Here is a 22379-nt window from a genome sequence, read left to right as displayed (position 1 = left end):
GGAGTTAAAGGAACAGGGTTCAATTTTCAATCTGTGTTATGGTTTTGGTTGATGGGAAACAAATAGACAAATCAAACAATGGCTAAGGTTTGGGGGAAACCAAGTCTTTCATCAGCTTGTGTCTGTAGCCAGAAGAATTAAAAAGGTGGAGGTTCTTTGTATTCTAGGAGAACTTCTGGAATTTGTTTTGAAGAAAATAGATTTACTTCCTTGAAGATGAAATCTATTGCTTTGAGGTGTGATTTTAATGGGCAAAGAGTGTTCTATTTGGAAAGAAAAACTGTTGACACGAGAAGGTTTCTTCAGGTTCCCGTTAAAGCACAGGTTGGTTTCATCAACTTTATTGTTCTTTTTCAAATCTTGGATCTTTCTTTTTTTTGGAAAGAAAGGGTACGTCATTAGTGAACATTGATTCTTAATTTGTTTTATGAATTTTTTGGTTTAAAATTTCGAGTTTTTTTGGTAATTAACACGTTCTCTTATTTAACCTTCTGCAATTCTTAGCTTAGTTTTTCAGATGCCTATGAACAAACTTTAAATATTTATATAAAAGTTTCGGTTTTTGCTCTTAAATAAATGATACTACTAAATTTTAACATATTTGGTTTATGATTGAACCTCCTTCCCCCCATAATTTATCTGTGGCGAAGATCAATAAACAAAAACTAATTGGTGTCTCTTGTCTTCTGGTATTGTTTAGTTGAATCAGATACAAACTGGCCTTATTGGCAAAACTCCAAAGTGGTGGGAAACTGGACTGCAACCAAACATGAAAGAAGTGGCATCTGCACAAGACCTTGTGGACTCTCTGTTCAATGCCGATGATAAACTTGTTATACTAGATTTCTACTCCCCTGCTTGTATTGGCTGCAAGGCTCTTTTTCCCAAGGTTGTAATAATGTAGGCTCATAGTTTTACATCATCTGTGTTGCGTTGTAGTTCTGGTGATTGCAGTGTTATTTTCGCCCAAGGTTGTAGATTCATAGTTTTGTGGTATACTTTCTTTTGCGTATTTGTACATCTCCATGTATTTGTGCTGCTCTTATTTGGATTAATTGACTCTGGATGTTGGGATCTGGTAGACTTGTCAATTGGCAAAGATGAACCCGGGTTTGCAGTTTCTTCAGGTGAATTATGAGGAGCACAAATCCATGTGTTATAGCCTTAATGTCCATGTGCTGCCCTTCTTCCAATTCTATCGAGGAGCTCAGGGGCGTCTATGCCAGTTTAGCTGCACCAATGCGACGGTTAGTTCCTGTACTCCCTCTCTTCTGATGCAAATCTTATCAGATATGTTTAGTAAATAGAATTGTAGAAAAGCACCCTATCTGTCAATTTATGCTCATTTTCCCACTATGATGCATGTCAATCAAATATATGGAACTTGAATTCCAATGGTGAGAATGTATAACTCCTTCCAGGGGTCACATTTATGAACTTTTTTACGAGAATCAAAGCAGATGCATAATCTATGTTATTTGTCGAATTTTCCCTCATCTTTATCATGGTATATGTTCCAATTACAATGGTCAAAATAATTCCGCAGATCCAAAAGTTCAAGAATGCGTTGGCCAAGCACACAACAGATCGATGCAGCCTCGGGCCAGCAAAGGGTCTCGATGAGAAGGAGCTACTGGCATTAGCTGCCAACAAAGACCTTTCCTTTACCTAGAAACCAAAAACCAGTTCAACCCAATCCGATTCCTGTTCCTACAAAGGAAGACATCCTGGTATTAAAAACATGCTTAAACCAGAAAGAGAGTGAGGAGAAAACCTTGGTTGGTGCTGGGGGATGACGTTAGGTTTCCTTTTGAAAGACCTCAAATTAAAAGGCCTTCCCCCACAGTTGCCATTGTAGTACAGTTACTAGAGTTCCATGTTCGTCTTCCGAATAGAAACACTCATGTCAGAAATGGAAAACATAGTAGAGGTTGAAGTGCCGTTAATGGCAACTTTTCTCCTCCATGGAGTTGTTGTTTTTTTGGAATTTTTGTTTTTGGATCCTAGCCCGCTTTTGGTTCGAGGGTGATTGAAGAGCAAGTAGCTGTGAATATGTTTAGTAAAAGATGACATCCATATATATACATTGCTATATAAAATAAAAGCCTTTATCTTTTCCTTTTTCCCTTGTGCTTAGTGTTTAATGACAAATGAATTCCCATGTCCATCACCAGAAAGGAAACAATTGCCATATTCGAAGCTAGTTTAACATTACTGTTAAAAAAGATGTACGAGAAATATGGATTAATGCCATCAAAAGAAATATATTGAAAATAATAAAAGTTAAGAAATGCGAGGATACTTTCATTCATCTGAGAAAATGTACCCTTGAAGAAAAGAAATGGCTGTTTTGAAGTTCAGTGCACAAGAATTGTCTGCAAAATCGGAGATGAAGATGAAGGTAATCGTCCGGGAGTTGTGGATTGCATTGTCTAAACCCCACGTGGGAAAGGCATGAAAAGATGAAGGAAGAAGCTGCTATTAAAAACGCGGCCTTTTGGCTAAGATCAAGTGTAGTATCTGTTATTATCAGTTTAGTATCTGATACGTGGGCCATCGGTGCACATGATATTAAATTTTTTTTTTTTAGGGGGACTGGCCTCAACAATAGCTTGCTATTGGGTCTTTCGCGCGTCGCTCAAGCGCTGCACTAAAGCTCGAACCTGGCGCACCCCACCCGATCATAGGTCAATTTGTTTTTAAACCAACATTTGAATCCTAATAATATCCGTAACAGACAAATAAGACAAGGAGAGCAAAAAGATCGCTGGAATGCGTACAGAGTGTGAAAAAAGGAAGTGTTTCAAAGGATCCGATTTTAATCTCTATTAAAAATCCGAATCTATAACAAAAGTGTTGATAAATCGGGCAAAGTAAACGAGAACACAAAAATTTTAACGAGGTTCGACAATGTACTTACGTCATCGGTGCCTAGGCGGCGCTAGAAAATTTTATTCAATTCTCATAGGTTTAGGTTATATCTCTATTTATAATAGAAAATCCTGGTACATAATTACAAAATTAACCTGTACCGTACCGCGGGGCTGTGCCCCCGCACCCACAACCCACATAATCGTAACCCCCTCTACGAGACTTTCTTTGTAAGGACAGTTGATGTTCGCTTCGTTCACTCCATCCCCTGTCCTCTTTATCGGTATATTTATGAGTCATACCTTACAAAAAGTGACTGAAAATCTGAATTGTCAGTGTATAATTCTATACAAAAACCACGCATGAGCTTTTTGAATTGTTGAAACTTACTCTGTAGACGACGAATCGATATGCGAAAGTGGTTTCAGGCTAGACTGGACCCTGAGCTACTCCTTCAGTCCCATCAAACCAGGGTGCTCCAATCTGTAAACAGTCAAGAAACAGAGCTTTCAAATGGGTAAAGATGAAGATTGTAGGATAAATAAATAAAACCAGTCGAATTCCATGCCAGTGAATAGCAAGATTCTCTGTAAACAAATGATGAGGGGAATTGGGTAATATGAAGATTCATCATGTCCTGTGTCGCAACCGTCTTTCAGTTGGGCCCCAGAATTGGGCTTCGACTTAAAAAAATATGGATTGGAGTCGCCACCGATCATTTATTTAAAAATAAATGGGTTGATCGGATACTCTATTTCTTACCTGATCTGCGTCTTACCAGAAATATGTCGGGCTCGGGAGTCGGTTACGATCAAGGAAGGATTAGCACCCTTGAACCGCCCTTTCGGTACTACGTAATTTACAGTTGTCTTAATTAAGAAAAATAACAAGTTAAATTAAAAGGTAAAGTTTCGATCCTAATTACTTACCCTTGATTAATTTGAAAAAATCGAGATATGTGTTAGATAAACAAGGTAAAGAAAACAAATAAGATACAAGGGAAAAATAAAATAAATAAAATAAATAAGTAAGATAAGAAAAAAATAATAAAATAATAATTATATATAGTAATATTATATTTATAAGTAAAATATTAAAGAAATATATATATATATATAATAATAAAATATAGTAAAAAAATAAATTAAAATAATTTAATATATATATATATACATTTAATAATAATAACATGAATAATAAAAATAAATGAATAAAATATCCATATAATAAATAAAGGGACTAAAAAAGCTATTCCCCTCCTTTAACCGAAAATCAAATCGGTTTTTAAAAATAAGCCTCGGGGTAGATCTAGGTTCGAAACTTCGAAACCCCACCCATTTTGGTCATCGGCGCAACCCACGTTTTGGGTTGTTCGAACCAAATCTTAAGAAAATAAAGTGCACATGCAAAAGAAAAAAAAAAGAAAATGCTACCTTTTATTTCCTTTTCGAATTCTTTACAATAGTTTTGCCTTTGTATCTTCCCGTGCTTTCCTCTATGTTTTGTGTGTAAATCGTGTCTTACAATGGTGAGTTACAATGGCTATTTATAGTGGTTGTGGATCCTATCTTTAGGAATTTAAATCTTAGTAGAACTCTATCCTATTTTTAGGAGTTTGAATCCTAATAGAACGAAAATGTGTGTTGACAGCTGCCCCTCTTTGCCCATAGTCGTGTAATGGGGATAGGGCAAAGATTAAAAGACACACTTTTCGTTCAGTGGAGTTGAAAATTAACTCTGATGTTTCAATAACTCACTGTCGAATTGAGTTACGGATGACTCCTCCATCGTGAAGTCGAGTTCATCTTGAAATGATATGAAATTGAAGCCGTAGTTCGGAATTTGAATCAGCATGTGGATTCCTGTTACCCTTCGGTCTTCTTCTCGGTTTAAAGACCTTGGATCGGAATCGAACTCGGAAATCTTCATTGACAGATAGCTTTTTCTTGACTTAAGCTATGTTGTTTGAAAATGGTTGCTTGTCACTAAGGCACGGCTAACCCAGGTCATCTTCTCGACTTGAAAACCTCGACTGCAACCGGAAAGTAGTGCGATTGATGTGTCATCGAGCTGAATGAGTCGAACTCGACAATTTTAATGGCAGATAATCCTTATTTGAGTTGGATATCCTTCGTCGTGAAGTTGAAATCCAAGTAAGTAGCATTGTTCCGAGTCCAATATCCTCCGTCGTGAAGTTGAAATTGGCTCTGGAACCGGGAAATTGTTTGTTGACAACCAGTCGTCCCTTCGTTGTGAAGTTGAACTTGTGTTGTCTCGAGTCCAATATCCTTCGCTGTGAAGTTGAAATTGACTCTGAATGAAATTTTGTTGACAAGCAGCGGTCCCTTCGTCGTGGAGTTGAACTTGCGTTGTCTGGAGTCCAATATCCTTCGTTGTGAAGTTGAAATTGGCTCTGCGATTGGGAAGTTGTTGTTGACAAGCAGCGGTCCCTTCGTCGTGAAGTTGAACTTGCGTTGTCTGGAGTCCAATATCCTTCGTTGTGAAGTTGAAATTGGCTCTGAGATTGGGAAGTTGTTGTTGATAAGCAGCGGTCCCTTCGTCTTGAAGTTGAACTTGCGTTGTCTGAAGTCCAATATCCTTCGTTGTGAAGTTGAAATCTATTCTCGAGAAAATTGTGTCATTTCAAGAGAAACTGTCTCAAGGGAGACAAAATTTGTTTGAAGGAAAACATATTCAAAGATTTCGTTAAATTGTTTTCAAAGTTTATGTTTGGAGAGAAACTGTCTCAAGGGAGATAAAATTCGTTTCAAGGGAAACTATCTCAAGCGAGATAAAATTCATTTCAAGGGAAATGTTTTCAATGTTTATGTTTCAAGAGAAACTGTCTCAAGGGAGATAAAATTTTCTGTTTCGAGGGAAACTATCTCAAGAGAGAAAAAAAATCATTTCAAGGGAAATGTTTTCAATGTTTATGTTTCAAGAGAAATTGTCTCAAGGGAGACAAAATTTTCTGTTTCGAGGGAAACTATCTCAGGAGAGAGAAAAATAATTTCAAGGGAAATGTTTTCAAGAGAAACTGTCTCAAGGGAGACAAAATTTTCTGTTTCGAGGGAAACTATCTCAAGCAAGATAAAATTTTCTTAAAAAAATAGCATTGAGTGAAATGAAATGCCTTCTTTCGAGTGAAAACGGTCTCAAGCGAGACAAATCTTGTTTTAAGAAAAACAATCTTGAGTGAAATAAATCTTTTTTCGAGAAAAACAGTGTCAAGTGAGACAAAGTATATTTTAAGAAAAACAAATTTGAGTGAGATAATCATCTGTATTAAATGAGTCTGTCTTAAGTGAGACAAAGTTTATATTGGAAATGTTGAATCTGGAGATAAATGTCGATCTTTCAATCTGTCGAGTTAGTTTTTAATCTCATCTTCTCCTGAAAGATCTGTAAAATGTATATGGATGTAACTATCCTGATGATGTATGCTTGATGTATGCCCAAATGAAATTTATTTGCTGTTGAATTTGCCCTCAAAGGAGGAAAAATCAAGGTTTTTATTGCTCATGATGATGAATTCAAAGATGCAAATTTCATGCGTCATGTATGTACGTGTTGATGTATATGTTGAGATGTGAGGGGAATGGCTGCGTGTGCAGTCTTCATTCTGACTTAATTTGTCTTCATTTCCACTAGGGTGTACTCTTGCAGACCTCAAGACAATTTTTCCTTCCCTTATCAAATTTTGCCCCAAAGATGGTTTCCTTTGCCTCTGTTTCAATCTTGAGCTTCGGAGCGATATTTGTTGAATTCCAAGATATGCTTCCAGAGAACTTATCTTGTTTGAAAATGCTTTTCTTCTTTCGAATTTTCAAAATTTTGAAAAATATTAAAAAGAACTTTTGAAAAAGTTATCTCTTTCTAGGTTTCACAATTGAAGCAAATCATAAAACATGAGTTCATTGGATATCAAAAGAATCAAACACTCTTTTAATCTTTGATAGCTGCAAATCTTTGACAAATATCAAGATCGAAAAGTTGGTCTAGAGGTGGGTTTGTTTCATCGATTTGGTTATCGTGAAGATCATGGCATGCCCCTCTTTCTTGATTTGGTATTTTGATCAGAGGCGAACAAAATGATACAACTAGCATAATCAATGACTAGACTTTTCAGAACACTTCTGTTTCAGTTCTCTAAATCTTCCATTTGTTCAAGTTTCGTAAGCTCTTCTAACAAAGGTAGTGCAGAAATATCGGTCTAAAAAATGAAATTCTTGAGTGCTCGTGTGAATTTGACTATAACAGGTGTTTCTCAACTCCCTTAGTCTATTATTACCGAAAATTTCTTTTTAGATGAATTTGATTTATTTTGCCATTGTCTAGATAGCCGAATCCATAAAGTCAGGGCGTTCAACCAATTGCTTTAGAGGGACAACTTATTATCACTTTTATCAGGTTTAACTGAAGGGTTCATCTCATCACAAAGTCTTTGGCCTGACAAAAGCAGTGGAGCAAACACCGAATTGCCAAGTGTCCGAGCAGTGTCATAGTTTGAACATAATCTATTCATAAAGCCAGGGCTTTCGAGTTTCCTCTATAACCAATTTCCTTAGTGGAATAGCTCAGCTTTACGGATTTAATTTCTTAAGATTGTCAAGAAGAACCTATTATAGTCTAGGTGTTTTTGAAAGTCAAGGGATCTCATCTTTAGATTTCAATTTCCAAACAACTGACCTAAACTAGATTTGCTTACTCGACTATTCCATCTGTAAAGATCATTATCATCCCTGAACATCATAAACAAGGGTATAAATTAGTTTTGCAATCTCATGTGCTAGTTGCCCTATTCTGTTCGCTCTTAATACGTGTCTGAATACCAAACCTTGGATGGACTCTTCATGAGAAGAGAAAACTTAGCTCGGTAAGAGAAAAATATGTAGTCTGATGTATCTTTTAAATTAGGACCAAGGGGTCTTTGTTTTGCAGGGTTCAATCTTATCATTTTTCAAAGATTTACAACCTCAATTATTAAACAGTTTTTAATTGAGGTGATATTCAAGGAATTCAAGATTAAAATTTGCTCATCTCCTAAGAATGAAGCATTTTATTTAAAATGTTTAAACGTCAAGTGACTTAAAATGTTTACGCATAAGAAGTACGAAAGAAAAACAAGTTCAAACAAGTTGATATACTTGATAATGCAACAAAATTCCTAATGGATGCCCCGTATGACTCTCGATCAGAATGCCCCTATTATATATTGAAAGTGAATGCCCCTGAATCGATCAGATCTTGGACCTTACTTTTCAATGCCCCACAATTCTCAGTGGTGTGCCCTGAGCTCTCGATATGATAGCTGCATACGGCGTTAATATCATGACCTTCAGGATATGGGGCCTCTTTAGGTTTGGATTGAACTAGAGTCACAAGATTTTTCTCAACTAGCGTTGGGAGTAACTCCTCATATGTCATTGGGATTGGACTGATGCAAATCTTTTCTTTCCTTGGTCCTCTCTGAGTTTGTTTAGAAGTACTAGACGGTACAACTGCAACAGTTTTTGGACTTGAGACCGTAACACCTTTGTTGGCGTTGTAGGTACTGACATTGTTGATATCTCCCTCAATTTTTCCTTGTTTTATAGCTAGCTCGATCATCTCACCAGCCATAACTAGATCTGAGAAAGTTCCCGATGTAATTGCCACCAGGTGCCCGAAGTAAGGTGCCTTCAGGGTCTGTAAAAACAACTTTTTAGTTTCATTTTCATCCAAGGGTGGATGAACTTGGACAGACAAATCCCTTCAACGCTGTGCGTATTGTCGGAAACTTTCATTGTGCTTCTTTTCCAAACTCTGTAGCATAACCCGGTCTGGTCTCATATTGTTGATATGTTTATATTGTTCCAGGAAATACTTGGCTAAGTCTTTCCATGTTTTGATATGAGTTCGGCTGAGCTGGTTGTACCAACGGATAGCAGAACCGGACAGACTCTCCTAAAAGAAGTGTATCAGGAGTTGGTCATTCCCTCCATATCCTGTCATCTTCCGACAGAACATAGTGATATGGGAAGATGGGCAGTTGTTTCCATCGAATTTTTCAAACTCAGGAACTTTAAATTTTGGCGGAAGCACCAAATCTGGAACTAGGCTCAGCTCTCTTGCGTCCACTCCATAATAGTCATGATCCCCCTGGACCAACTTCATTCGATCTTCTAGCATCCTGATCTTCTCTTCTATCTTCTTCGCTTTGTCATCTTCATCGAAATCCGGGATACCGTAATCATCTGGACGATTATCATGATTAGTTGTGGAAGTTTGCACCTTTACAACAGATGGTGCTTTTCTTTTGACAGCAGAAGAGTTCTCTTGTGGTGTTGGTATGATCTCGGGTGAGATAACCACCTGTGAGGTTGGTGACATGGTTACCCCTTCGAATGGACTTCCCCCTTCTGCACTAACTTGCTGTAAACATGATAACTTGGCCACTATTTGGTCGACCAAGGATTCCTGGTTTTTCTTGATGGATTCCAGAGTGCTCTGACTGTTTTGAGCCATCTTATCTTCCAGTTCTTTTTGTAGTCTTGCCATGTTCTCCTCGAGTTTTTCCATTCTGGCCTCCATTTGTCTTTTCTTTGCTCGGGTATTATGCGGATGATGTGTATTTAATGTCTGTAGTGGTAGACTTGGTGTTTTCTCTTTCGCTTTCTGAGACATGTTCTGTTTTTTTATACGAATGTAAAAACATGGAAAATATAGAAATAAATATGAGATATATAATGCAAAATATGCAATGCATGATGTATGCAGCTTAGAGGCACTGATCCAGAAAAAGTGTTCATTATTATAAATAATCTTTATTCAGACAAAAATATCTTATCTCGTAAGAGACATAAAAACAATCAAAGGTACACTCAGATTAAATCCTCTAAACCCTGAATAGCTTCTAGTAGATTGACAAGTCTTCTGCCTTCATCCGTTACTGGTTGAATACCTTGTCGAACCACTCCGACTTCCCTTGCCAGGCCATGAAGATGACGGGCTGCCTTCTGTACTTGATCTAGGAAGTCTCAGATGGCTGCGTCTCTGGCCAGTGTACTCTTGAAAGGCTGACTTTTGGTGTGCTTAACGTAGACTCGCCCTAGTTTGATGTTTTCACAGTGTAGCAGTGTGGTGTATTCTTCGATAGTAAGTACCATGTCCTCCCAGTTAAAAGTGAAACAACTGTATCCCAGGTTCTAGAATTGGACCATGGCTCTAATCAAGGTCTCATCAATCCTAACGTGAAGTAAAAGTGCAATGTCACCGTACCGTTGGCTGAACTTCTGTTTCCGATCATTCTTCAAACTGTCCCAGATATCTCGAAGCTCCTGCACATTGTTCTGTTTTAGGCTGATAGATGCGTAGCTAACCAGCTCTGACACATAGCTTTCTTGAAGGTTGTCTCCCTTTTCTTTCTGAGTCTTCTCGGACCATAGTCGTACCTCGGGGTTCTTAGTCTCTTGTATTACAACACTTTTGTCCATTAATTCAGATTATTTTGTGTAATAAACACCTTTTCAGGGATCAGAAACCTCTTGTTATGATGCAAAATGCTATAAAACAAACACAAAGGGAAAAAGGTTAGTAAAATGATAATATAAAAATAAATAAGTAAAATACACAAAAACAACAAGGTTAAAAAAACGTCATAGGTTTCGGAATGTGGTTTCGGGGTAGGCTTAATTTCTCCATAGTCTCCTGGGTTAGTTTCTAAAAAACGGTACCCGAGTTCTCCTTGCTGGTGCCCCCTTGGGCCTACCAGACCTTTAGTCCTAAACCCATCACAGGCTTGTGTGGACTAAGTTAAACTCGAGATGACATATTCTCTTATGCCCATACGGAGAATAAATTCACACGAAGGCATAAGGTATATGAATCCCGAAGGTTACTTGCTAGGCTCATACGATGAATAAATTCACACGAAGGCGTCGCTTTCACCCCCACTTAAAACGGGTTCGGAGCTCGGGTATAGAGCCTTTAGATGAAAAAAAGAAAACTTTGAAGGCTGAAATCATGAAAAAACGATTAGTCCAACTATTTACTCGAAAATAATCAAAAGTAAGTAAAAAGGATCGAAATATTACCTTAAAATTTAAACTTACCCTTTTCGTTAAAAAGACAATTGGAAATTACTTTAGCCTGACTCACTTACCGTCCCCAGCGGAGTCGCCAAGCTGTCGCAACCGTCTTTCAGTTGGGCCCCGGAATTGGGCTTCGACTTAGAAAAATGTGGATTGGAGTCGCCACCGATCATTTATTTAAAAATAAATGGGTTGATCGGATATCCTATTGCTTACCTGATCTGCGTCTTACCAGAAATATGTCGGGCTCGGGAGTCGGTTACGGTCAAGGAAGGATTAGCACCCTTGAACTGCCCTTTCGGTACTACGTAATTTCCAGTTGTCTTAATTAAGAAAAATAACAAGTTAAATTAAAATGTAAAGTTTCGATCCTAATTACTTACCCTTGATTAATTTGAAAATATCCTTTAAAAAAATCGAGAAACGTGTTAGATAAACAAGGTAAAGAAAACAAATAAGATACAAGGAAAAAAAAATAAATAAAATAAATAAGTAAGATAAGAAAAAAAATAATAAAGTAATAATTATATATAGTAATATTAGATTTATAAGTAAAATAATAAAGAAATATATATATATATAATAATAAAATATAGTAAAAAAATAAATGAAAATAATTTAATATATATATATATACATATAATAATAATAATATGAATAATAAAAATAAATGAATAAAATATCCATATAATAAATAAAGGGACTAAAAAATCTCTTCCCTTCTTTTAATTGAAAATCAAACCGATTTTTAAAAATAAGCTTCAGGGTAGATTTAGGTTCAAAACTTCGAAACCCCACCCATTTTGATCATCGGCACAACCCACGTTTTGGGTTGTTCGAATCAAATCTCAAGAAAAATAACGTGCACATGCAACAACAAAAAATGTTACCTTTTATTTTCTTTTCGAATCCTTTACAATAGTTTTGCCTTTGTATCTTCTCGTGCTTTCCTCTATGTTTTGTATGTAAATCGTGTCTTACAATGGTGAGTTACAATGGCTATTTATAGTGCTTGTAGATCCTATCTTTAGGAATTTAAATCTTAGTAGAACTCTATCCTATTTTTAAAAGTTTGAATCCTAGTAAAATTTTATCCTATTTTTAAAAATTTAAATCTTAATAATACGAAAATATGTGTTGACATCCTTGCAAGCAATCATCTGGTGGTGCTCTTCGGCCAGAGTCTGAATTTACTACAAAAACCCTCTTAGTGTGTTCTATTAACTGAGATAACAAAAAACGAAGGGTACGTTTTCATAATGTTTTTTTATTTCACACAATTTCTTCCGAAGATTACAACATAACAGAGAGATTGAAAATGTTACAAATGAACGAAAACAAAACCATATAAACACATAAAACATAAGCGCTGGGCTTTTTCTGCTACAACAACAACCATAATGAATTCAGTTGTAAACTTTCTTATTCTTCTTTTTTACCGTCCTTAACACCAAAACCTCCAGTTTCACCGCAACCGTTCATCGCGGCGAGAATGGTATTCATCATAGCTTTTTCATCAAGATTTTGGGAATTCTTCCCATCGCCGTTCTTGTAAACTTCTTCAATGAAGAGCATGAACTCATGAACCAGCTTTTGATTGGTGGCTTCATTGGCAACCATGTCCTGATTGTTTCTCGTAAGCAGCTCACACTCAGTAACCTTCTCCTGAAGCTCAAGTTGAGCTGCTCTTAGCAACTCCTTCATCCACCTATTCTCCTCTCTCTTCCTTTCCAATTCAGCTTCCAGAGCCAAAACAATAATTGCATCTTGGAGATTCTGTTTATACCCAAAAACAAATATATACAATATAAATTAACAGGTTCTAAGGCCTAATTGTCGTTGCAAATTGAATAAAATCCCATAAGGGGAATTGGAATAGCAGAAATATAAATCTAACCATTAGAGCGGGATGCAAAGATTCGGAAATGTATGACCGGAAAGCTGAAAGACCGGTGGTGTGAGGGGGTGATTTGATTTTGATGTATTATATAGAAATACGGATGAGTCTAGAATTTTCCATAAAAATCTAGAATGAAGAGAAGGGACGTCCACTTTCTGACTCAGAACAAGAGGGCTTTTTCTTCCGAAGTTGTTGACATTATCACCTTATGAAAAACTTTATTGTAAAATACATCTCATATCATTCAATTGTATGTTTGATAACAAACTAGATATTTTTTTTATAAATATTATAATTTAATCATTCAATTAAAATATAGTATAAATAAGATATTGTTATTTTTTTCAATTAATCTTGGATATGTACAAGGTAATATCTATTCAAAGATATTTTTCAATCATTTAATATTAAACGTTTATATCTCAGACATTCATGATGCTCAAATCCAAGATGTAACACCCTAAACCTCGGGTTAGTAGTTTGTATCGACCTGAGACCCATAATTTGAGCCCAAAGGACCTATTAAAATAGCTTGGATCGAGTTTGGTAGCATTTGGACTTAAATTGGGCCCAAGAGAATTTTTAAAGGTTGTTGGGTTGTTATGAAATGGAAAGTAGAGGGAGTTAAGGTGCAAATCTCATATTTTTGTTTGAAGCTGAAAATGTTCCGCCTATTTTATGTATGTTACGTGAATCACTCCCCAAATATCCTACCAAATTTTTTTTTTCTATTTTGCATTATTTTCTCTTCCTATTCCCTTCCAAAAATCAAGAGTTTCAAGCATTTCAATTCTAGTTTGGTTAAGTCAAGGTAAGAGTGTGAATCATCATTCTTCAAGCTTCAACTTAAGCTCCATTTTGTAAGTTTTTAACCATAGTTTCCAAAATGGGTTTTTGAAAGGTTTAAGAGAATCTATGGATTCTAGGTGGTTTGTGGATAGATTCAAGTTCTAGGAAGTGTTTCCATTTCAATCCAATCCCTTAGTTAATTCAATGATCTATTTTTCTCATCTTGATTAGAGAAATAAGTGGGAGAGATCTCTAGAGCAAGAGGAAAGAAAAGTTATCCCTTGGTTGAGTTGAGGGCTTCTAGAAATCAAGCATTCAAGGTAATAACACTTACAACTTCTTCATACTTATTAGTGGATCTTTAGAAGTGTTAAATAGCATGAAAGTGAGAAATAAGCTTGATGAGCATGTTAATGATAGATTCAATGTTTTATGTCATAAGTGTGTTTTGAAGCTTTATTTATGACCCTTATTGATCACATAAGACATTAATAATAAGTGAGAACTTCATTCTAGCAATGTGGGTGAGATTAGGTGTAAAATTGAGCCTAAGTAAGGCCTTTCCGAGCAGGGGTATCAATATTGTAAGAACATTACTAATATTGTTCTTCAAGAAGTGCAAAATGGGCTTAGTTTGAACAAAAGTATCAATACTCCTTTAAGGAGTATCGATATACTGAGGAATTTATGAAAACATCGAAGCTCAAATTGGTATCGGTACTCATGGGAGTATCGATACCCAGATAGAAGTATTAATACTCCCTATAGGAGAATCGATGCTGAGATTATTTTCAGAACATCAAATCTAAATTTAATATCGATACCCCGTATAGTATCGGTACCTTAGCTTGGAAGTATCGATACTAGGCGGTGAGTATCGATACTATTCTTTTCAAAACAAGTAATAATAAGGTAAAGTATCGATACCTAAGGTAAAATATCAATACTAAGAGTTCAATACCAACATTGAAAGGCCAATATCGGTACCAACATACATTTTAAGTTAAGGATTTTCAAGGGTTTGTAATAGGAAAATAAGATTCTCAAGAACTCTATAATCACTCTCAAATAAGACTACAAGTGGAAATGATAATAACGCTTAATCAAACATAGAAATGAGATAAAATAGGGATAAATAAGACTAGTCTTCTTTAATGCTCGAGAAACTAATCAGACACCCGAGTTCTTTTAGTTAAGGGTGTCGAAGTATAGAATAAGTCTGGATATCCTTAGGAGTGCGCAAGACACTTTAAACTGACTAGCTAGGCCGCAAGGTACGACACTCGCAAGGGGTAGGTTAGTTGAGGTGTGGTGTTCGATGCAGAGACTTCGAGGACTACATCCTCGGTAGACTAAAGGGGTGTGTGAGCGCCGAGACGCATAGATCCCTCAACTGCACAATGATGTCTACCATATCGTAGAAAGTGAGTATCACAAGGATACTCACTAATGATTTCATATTAAATAGATTCATTATATCTTCTATAAGTTGTTTGAGCATGTTATAAATGAACCCCTGTTAGTATGTTTTAGTTGTTAGTATGACACTGAGCTAGTTAGCTCAGCGTTTGGAATTTGTTTCCTTACGCAGATTAGTTGAAGATCAGTAGAGGAGCTTTTGACCAACAACAATTTCATACCAGATCCAGAGTAAAGTACGTCTGGAGTCCTTTAGAGGGCATGTATATTTGCAACATTTATTTTGTATACTAAGTTGTAACTTGTTTTAAATTCAAGGGTTGTATATTTTGATTTTTATATCTGAGGGAGCTCCCAAATATAAATTGTTTTGTTTGAATGTTATTGTCTATTTCATTTTAAGCATTTTATAAATGAATGTTTTCCATCGAATATAGCAAGGAAATTTTTGGTTAGTCACTTCGGTGGTTTCGTGTGGCACTCTGATCAGCCGACTGGGTATCGTACTTGTATAGGGTGTTACACAAGACCTCAAGAAATAACAACAATTCTTTTACACGCATGATTGGTGCAAAATATTGATATTTAAATTTTAGAAGTAACAGTAATTCAACTTGATATAATAACAAGTTTAATTCTGAAAATTATACATTCTATCATTTTAGTCTTAATTCAAAATAATTCAACTCATATTTAATTTTTTTTTATCAATTTAGTATTTATTCCTAAATTATTTATTTTTCTTCTATAAAGATTATATTATTTTTCTGATATTATAAAAATTTTACAATAGCTTATTACTGATCTATGGCAGAATGTTGTTATTCTACAGTTATAATATGATGGATTCATTTGGTTTAATAGTATTGTAAAAATAACTAAATTGATAAAAAAAAATTAAATATAAAAAAAATTACATTTTAGGATTAAATTGTTAAAAAATTATAAATTTTAGGAGCTATAATTATTATTATACAAAAGCACACTAAATGTCGGTTTTAATTTTAATGATAAATAATTTATTTGTAAAATATTTTTATTTAAAAATTTAAATTATATATATTTTTTGAAAAATGACACCCTTTTTTAATATATAATTGTGTGACAAACATTATGTTTCTCAAAAATTTCTTTAAAATTATAAAAATATAATCTGTAAAATAAAAATCTATAAAGTTAGCAAAAACAAATATTGTAGAAATGTAATAATTTAAAATAATTATAAAATACTTTTAACAAATATTTTTTAAATAAGATATTTTATTTATTACGTATATTTTTAGTTATTCCACATCATTTAAAATAAAAAAGATTAATGGTAAAAAATATAACTAATTACTAATTATAGTTTGAATACTTAACTTAAAATAATTATAATTTAACATACATTAAATAAAAATCATTTAAATATCTGACTTTTAAAAAACTAGTATTTAAAAAGATTATATTGTGTTTACAATGTCAAAGAATTATATTGGCACGTAATCAATTCTTGAGCCTCAAAAGTAAAAATAAAAAATATTATATAATTTCAGCTGTTCTATTATTACATTAACATCCGTAAAAATTATTTATTGGCACTTAATCAATTTCTGAGTCTCAAAATTTTTAACATAAAAGTGTTTAAAAATAATTTATTGATTAGTTTTAGTGTTTAAAAATATATATATATATATATATATATATATATATATAAGTTGTAAATTTGAATAGCGGTTTTTACGTGGTGTATATATATGTAATCAAGAGTTAGAAAATTAAGAACATCTTATAATTATCAGAGGTTATATAAACCACAGTATACCAGAGAGAGAGAAATGAAACAAAGAAACATCAGCGTCAATCAAACAAACAGCTGCTTGTTTGTTACAATATACAACACTACTTCTGGCTCTTTTTCATGGAGCACCCAAACACAAATCCCAAAGCCAGGATGTGGAACTTTTCTTATGTAATTCAGCATCCCAGCTGTGGCCTGTAAACACACATTAATGTCAAGAAAACATTTATCACTGTAGTGGACATCCAAGTGGCTTCATCTTTCAACCGCCATGTATTGTGTTTACAATGTCAAAGAATTGTGTTTAATACACTACTTTTGCGTCTTTTCATGGAGCACCCAAACACAAATCCCAAAGCCAGGATGTGGAACTTTTCTAATGTAATTCAGCATCCCAGCTGTGGCCTGTAAACACACGCATTATTATCACTGAAGTGGAGATCCAAGTGGCTTCATATTTTTCTACATTTATTTGGATTGAATGTTTTATTGTAGTCCACGTTGGCATCAAAACAAGTGATAGACATTGCAAGCACAAACAGTACTTGTCTGTCAAATGTTTAAAAGCAAACATTTGATAAACCAGCTCATCAATAAAAAAAACACTCTCCCTACTACCAGGACCTTCTGCCGATGACTCTCCCATTTATTCCTTGTACACATTAAAAGGGCGGCGTGTGAATTGGTGGTGAGAGTCGGCAGATAAATTAGCTCAAGGCGTCTAGCAGTTGCTTTATTTCGTCACCTTGTCCGGATTACCAAAGGTGGGCTCCTCTTCGTAGTATTAGTAAATTAATTTTTCTGCACTCTAATTCACGTAAAGCTTGGGATACAACTCCTGGGTCAGTACTCGTGAATTAAAATTTGGTAATCTACACGTTTACTACTCTAATTATTATTTTTGTTCCATTTTGATAATCAAATTATTTTTTGTTTCAAAATTATACATATGGCAATGTTTTAGTTTCATTTTTGTTACATATCGTTAAACTAATAACAGTAATATCGATGTATCACCATAAGATAATGTTATGTCATAGTTGAAAAAAATTAAAATACTACGTCAATAATTTTATTAATTTTTTAACGAATAGTGGCCAAAATGTAATGTCAAGTATGATTTAAAAAATAATAATTAGATGATCCAAATGAAATGAAAATAATTACTTATATTTATTTAATATAAAAATAATTACATTTTTTAGAGTGGTATAATCAAATCATATTTTTAATGATGGTATTGGGACATGACAACAACTAAACTACCTAGTTCCTCGGCATCTGCAATTGTGGGCTTCGCTTTTAAAATATCGTCGGCACTCGGCACTCTATATTACCAATGGTTTGGGGGGGGGGGGGGGGCATTGATGACCAATGGTAGATTCTCCACTTTGGTAAGTTCAACGGCTCTCCGCAGTGCAACGAAGACAATAATACCATGATGTCGTTATGAAAAGGTCTATATTGATCCCATTGTTTCGTAAGCTATCACTATACGTTATAAATTATAATATTAAAACGAAACAAAGTGCGTTTACCTCAGCAAACTTCATCTTTTGTTTTACCTTTCCTTAACTCATTTGTCTACTTGTGACTAATTATAAAAAAAATTGACCAAAAAAAAGTCAACAATTTAATGAGAGAAAGGAATACCTTTTAATCATCACAAAATACTAAAAAAACTTATAATTTTTCTTTTCCCGTACCTAAAATATATTCTGATATAAGGCATGATATTTTGTCGCTTAATTTTCGAGACTGTTGACAGATAGATTGCTGCTCAGCTGATGCTACTGGTTTCGAATCTCATTTGACATTGGCATAATCTATATTGTTTGTCGATTTTTTCACCCTGTTTACCAAGATATATGTTCCAATTACAATGGTCAGAATGATTCCGCAGATCCAAAAGTTCAAGAATGCATTGTCCAAGAACACAATAGATCGATGCAGCCTCGGGCCGGCAAAAGGTCTCGATGAGAAGGAGCTATTGGCATTAGCTGTCAACAAAGACCTTTCCTTTACCTACAAACCAAAACCAGTTCAACCCAATCCGAATCCTGTTCCTGAAAAAGGAAGACATCCTGGTATCGGAAACATGCTTAAACCCGAGAGAGAGCGAGGAGAAAACCTTGGTTGGTGTTGGGGGATGATGTTAGGTTTCCTTTTGAAAGACCTCGAAGGTCTTCCCCCAAAATTGCCATTGTAGTACAGTTACTAGAGTTCCATGTTCGTCTTCCGTATACAAACATTCATGTTATAAATGGAAAACATAGTAGAGGTTGAAATGCCATTAATGTCAATTTGTCTCCTCCATGGAGTTGTAGGTTTTTGGATTTATTTTTTTGGATCCTAACCCGCTTTTGGTTCAAGGGTGATTGAATTTGAAGAGTAAGTAGCTGTGAATATGTTGAGTTGATGTAAAAGATTACATTCATATCAATATATGGTTATATAAAATGAAAGCCTTTTTCTTTTATTTTTTCCTTTGTGTTAGCGTTTAATGACAAATGAATCCCGAGATTGTTATCTGTTTTTCACCGTGCCTAGTGCTTACCATAGATTGTAAATGATTCTTAAATTCAAAATTTTCTGAAGAATCTATTACAAAATGCTTGTATAAACAGAGGGTTTAATCTATTTTTTTGTGATATTCATCTTACGCTCTCCGATCCATGGGAAAGGAGCAGAAGCCGAGAGCTTGATCATCAATGATGTTATGGAACCGTACCAATCGTTGAGGATGATGTTCCTATTATAGTCGATCGTAGGTACTGAATTTCCACCAGGAAGTCCCACAATGATTGATCCATATAACCCAGCTTCTCTTTGCGTTCCATAATATGCATGATGCAAGTATGTTCCGGGCTACATTGAAAAGCAATTGCTGAAACTTACTCTGTAAGTGATTCCATCAAACCAGGGTGTTCCAATCTGTAAACAATCAAGAAACAGAGCTTTCAGAAATGTTTAGGGCAATAGGGTAATTTGAAGATTATAGTAAAAATCAATTAATAAAGCTGTCAAATTCCATGCCAGTGAATAACAAGATTCTCTCTAAACAAATGTTGTGAGGAATTGGGTGATATGAAGATTCATTCTCTCCTGAAAAAAATCCTCTGGTGTTACTTTGGTCGGAGTCTAAAATTACTACAAAACCCCTCTTACTGTATTAGAGATTAAGAATATGACACGTGGAGTATGCGGTTATTGGTGCTGAGCTGGTGATGGCTGTTAAGGAAACAGTTAGAATCTGTTAGGCTTAACAAACTTTAGTTGAGAATCACACATAATGTGTTTATATACATGATAATTGTGTATCTTGTAATCAATTCTTTGTTACATCAATAAACTACAATGCTTCTTGATTGAGTAATCCAATATGATATTAATCGTTGGTGTTCCTGGCCTCTATTAACTTGCTTCTGTTGCATAGAGTGTGATCATGGAATTTCCTCTATATAGCTCAAAGACCTTCTCCCATAAGAAGGTCAACGTGATGCTCGACGAAATGAACTTCCTGATTTGGAAACAACAGGTGTTATTAACAGTCCGCATCCATCGATTAGAGTGTTTGCTTACTGGTGCAGTTTCAACGCCACCAGAAACGGTGGTTGACGACAATGGTGATGTTCGGATTAATGAAGAATACGAGGAATTTGTTGCACAAGATAGTGCATTGGCTTCTTGGCTACTTTCTACCATCAGTGCTCCACTTTTACCTCAATTTGTTGGAGCCGAGTCTGCATCGGCAGTTTGGAACACAATACTGTAGTTCTTTTCTGCTCGATCAACGACGGTCGTAATGAGCCTTCATTACAAATTACAGTCGCTAAAAAAAGGTGGTGACACTATGAGAGTTTATCTTACGCACATCAAAGAGGTATGTGATGCCTTGAAATCGTGTGGGAGCCCAGTACCTTCTGTCGAACGCATTACCAGCATTCTAAAAGGCCTTCCTCATGAATATCACTCCTTTGTGGCTGTTATAACTACAATGAAAGAAACTCTAACCCTTGATAACATATACACTATGTTACTTGATGCTGAAATGCAACTTGTAGGATTTGATGTGCAAAATGAAGTGCTACCCATGAGTGCTCATGTTGCTCAAGGAGAAACACGTGGTTCCTCCTTTTCTAATGCTCGTACTGATCAATGATTCAATTACTCCATTGGTTCTTGAGCACCTAATGGCATAGACAGAGGTTGACCGCGTTTACAATGTTAATTGTGTGGCAAAATCAGACACCTAGTGGATCGTTGTTGGCATAGGTTTGATAAAGAATTTTCTTGTGTCACAATAGATAATCGAGCTTCCTACAAGAATGATTCATATTCCTCCTCTTCCAATGCGTGTGAATGTTATGGTAAAAGTCGACCAACCTCCTTGAGTCTACCTCAAGCAAACACTGCTAATGCTGGTCACAGTTCTGATAGGTGGGTGGTGGACTCTGGAGCAACACACTATGTCACCTCTGAAGCATTGAATATCATGTTGGCCCAGGTAAACTTGTCGTTGGCAATGGCATGCGTCTTGGTGTTAATATAGTTGGTCAGTCGTTTGTTTCTTCTTCCTCTCGAGTTCTTCTACTCAAAGATTTACTACATGTGCCTTAAATTACTAAAAACTTGCTTTCGGTATCAAAGCTTGTTAGGGACAATGATGTATTGCTAGAGTTTCATACTAATCGGTGCTGTGTTCGTGATGAGAAGACTGGTTGTGTCTTAATTCAAGGTGAAGAGAATGATGGCCTTTACTCCTTTGCAATGAACTCCAAAGATCGTGTTGCTAAGGTGTATACTGTCTCGATGAAAGGTTCCATTGATGAGCTATGGCATAGGTGCCTTGGTCATCCTGCGTTCCATACTCTAGCTACATTTTTATCTACACTTGGTGTCAAGTTTAAGTTTGATATAAATAAGGAATGTACTGCTTGCTACATGGGCAAGAGCCACAAAATGCCTTTTGTTGAATCAAAAATAGTATTTTCTTCTCCATTTGAGCTTGTGTTTACTGACTTGAGGGGACCCCCCCCCCCCATATTTCCTCTAATGGCTTTCGATACTATGTATCCTTTTTTGATGCATTTACCAGACATACCTGGTAATACCTCTTGAAAACTAAAGAAGAGGTTATTCTAGCAGTTGACTTGTTTCAAAAAAATGTTAATAAACAATTCGGTTACTCAATTAAGTCTGTTCAAAGCGATTGGGGGGGTAAATTTCGCAGCCTGTCTTCCTTCCTGGCAAAGTGTGGCATTGTTCATAGGATAAGTTGTCCACATACTTATGAACAAAACGGTGTAGTTGAAAGAAAGCACCGCCATGTGATCGAGCTTGTCCTGGTATTATTGGCTCAAGCTGTTATGCCAATAAAATACTGGTCTTATGCCGTTGTAGTTGTTGTCTACTTGATTAACAGGCTACCCACTAAAGATCTTCAAGGAATGTCACCTTTCGAAAAACTGATGCAAAAGACACCAGATTACAATATGATGAGAGTCTTTGGCTGTCAATGCTTTCCCCATTTGAGATTATTTCAGAA

The 22379-nt window shown here is 35.5% G+C and overlaps 1 protein-coding gene and 1 non-coding gene across 2 annotated transcripts; both read left to right on the top strand.

Moving 5' to 3' along the window:
• Positions 1–191: 191 nt before the first annotated feature.
• LOC120121517 (thioredoxin-like 1-1, chloroplastic) lies at positions 192–19040 on the top strand. Its single transcript, XM_039140859.1, has 4 exons — positions 192–324; positions 710–889; positions 1083–1247; positions 18735–19040. The coding sequence occupies exons 1-4, from the start codon at positions 217–219 to the stop codon at positions 19038–19040; spliced, it is 759 nt and encodes a 252-aa protein (XP_038996790.1). The 5' UTR covers positions 192–216.
• LOC120121529 lies at positions 2482–2677 on the top strand. Its single transcript, XR_005515997.1, has one exon. It is a non-coding gene; the product is annotated as a U2 spliceosomal RNA (small nuclear RNA).
• Positions 19041–22379: the final 3339 nt, after the last annotated feature.

The sequence above is a fragment of the Hibiscus syriacus genome, unplaced genomic scaffold, assembly GCF_006381635.1.
Source record: "Hibiscus syriacus cultivar Baekdansim isolate YM2019G1 unplaced genomic scaffold, ASM638163v2 tig00110374_pilon, whole genome shotgun sequence".
NCBI lineage: Eukaryota > Viridiplantae > Streptophyta > Magnoliopsida > Malvales > Malvaceae > Hibiscus > Hibiscus syriacus.
The sequence above is the reverse complement of the archived record's forward strand: the minus strand, read 5'-3'. Positions and strand labels throughout refer to the sequence as shown.

Excerpts from the sequence above, each read along its gene's own strand:
- LOC120121517 (XM_039140859.1), top strand. The coding sequence starts at position 217 with ATGAAATCTATTGCTTTGAGGTGTGATTTTAATGGGCAAAGAGTGTTC. Across the intron at positions 890-1,082 it reads GCAAGGCTCTTTTTCCCAAG|ACTTGTCAATTGGCAAAGAT; the intron begins GTTGTAATAATG and ends GGGATCTGGTAG. Across the intron at positions 1,248-18,734 it reads TTAGCTGCACCAATGCGACG|ATCCAAAAGTTCAAGAATGC; the intron begins GTTAGTTCCTGT and ends ATGATTCCGCAG.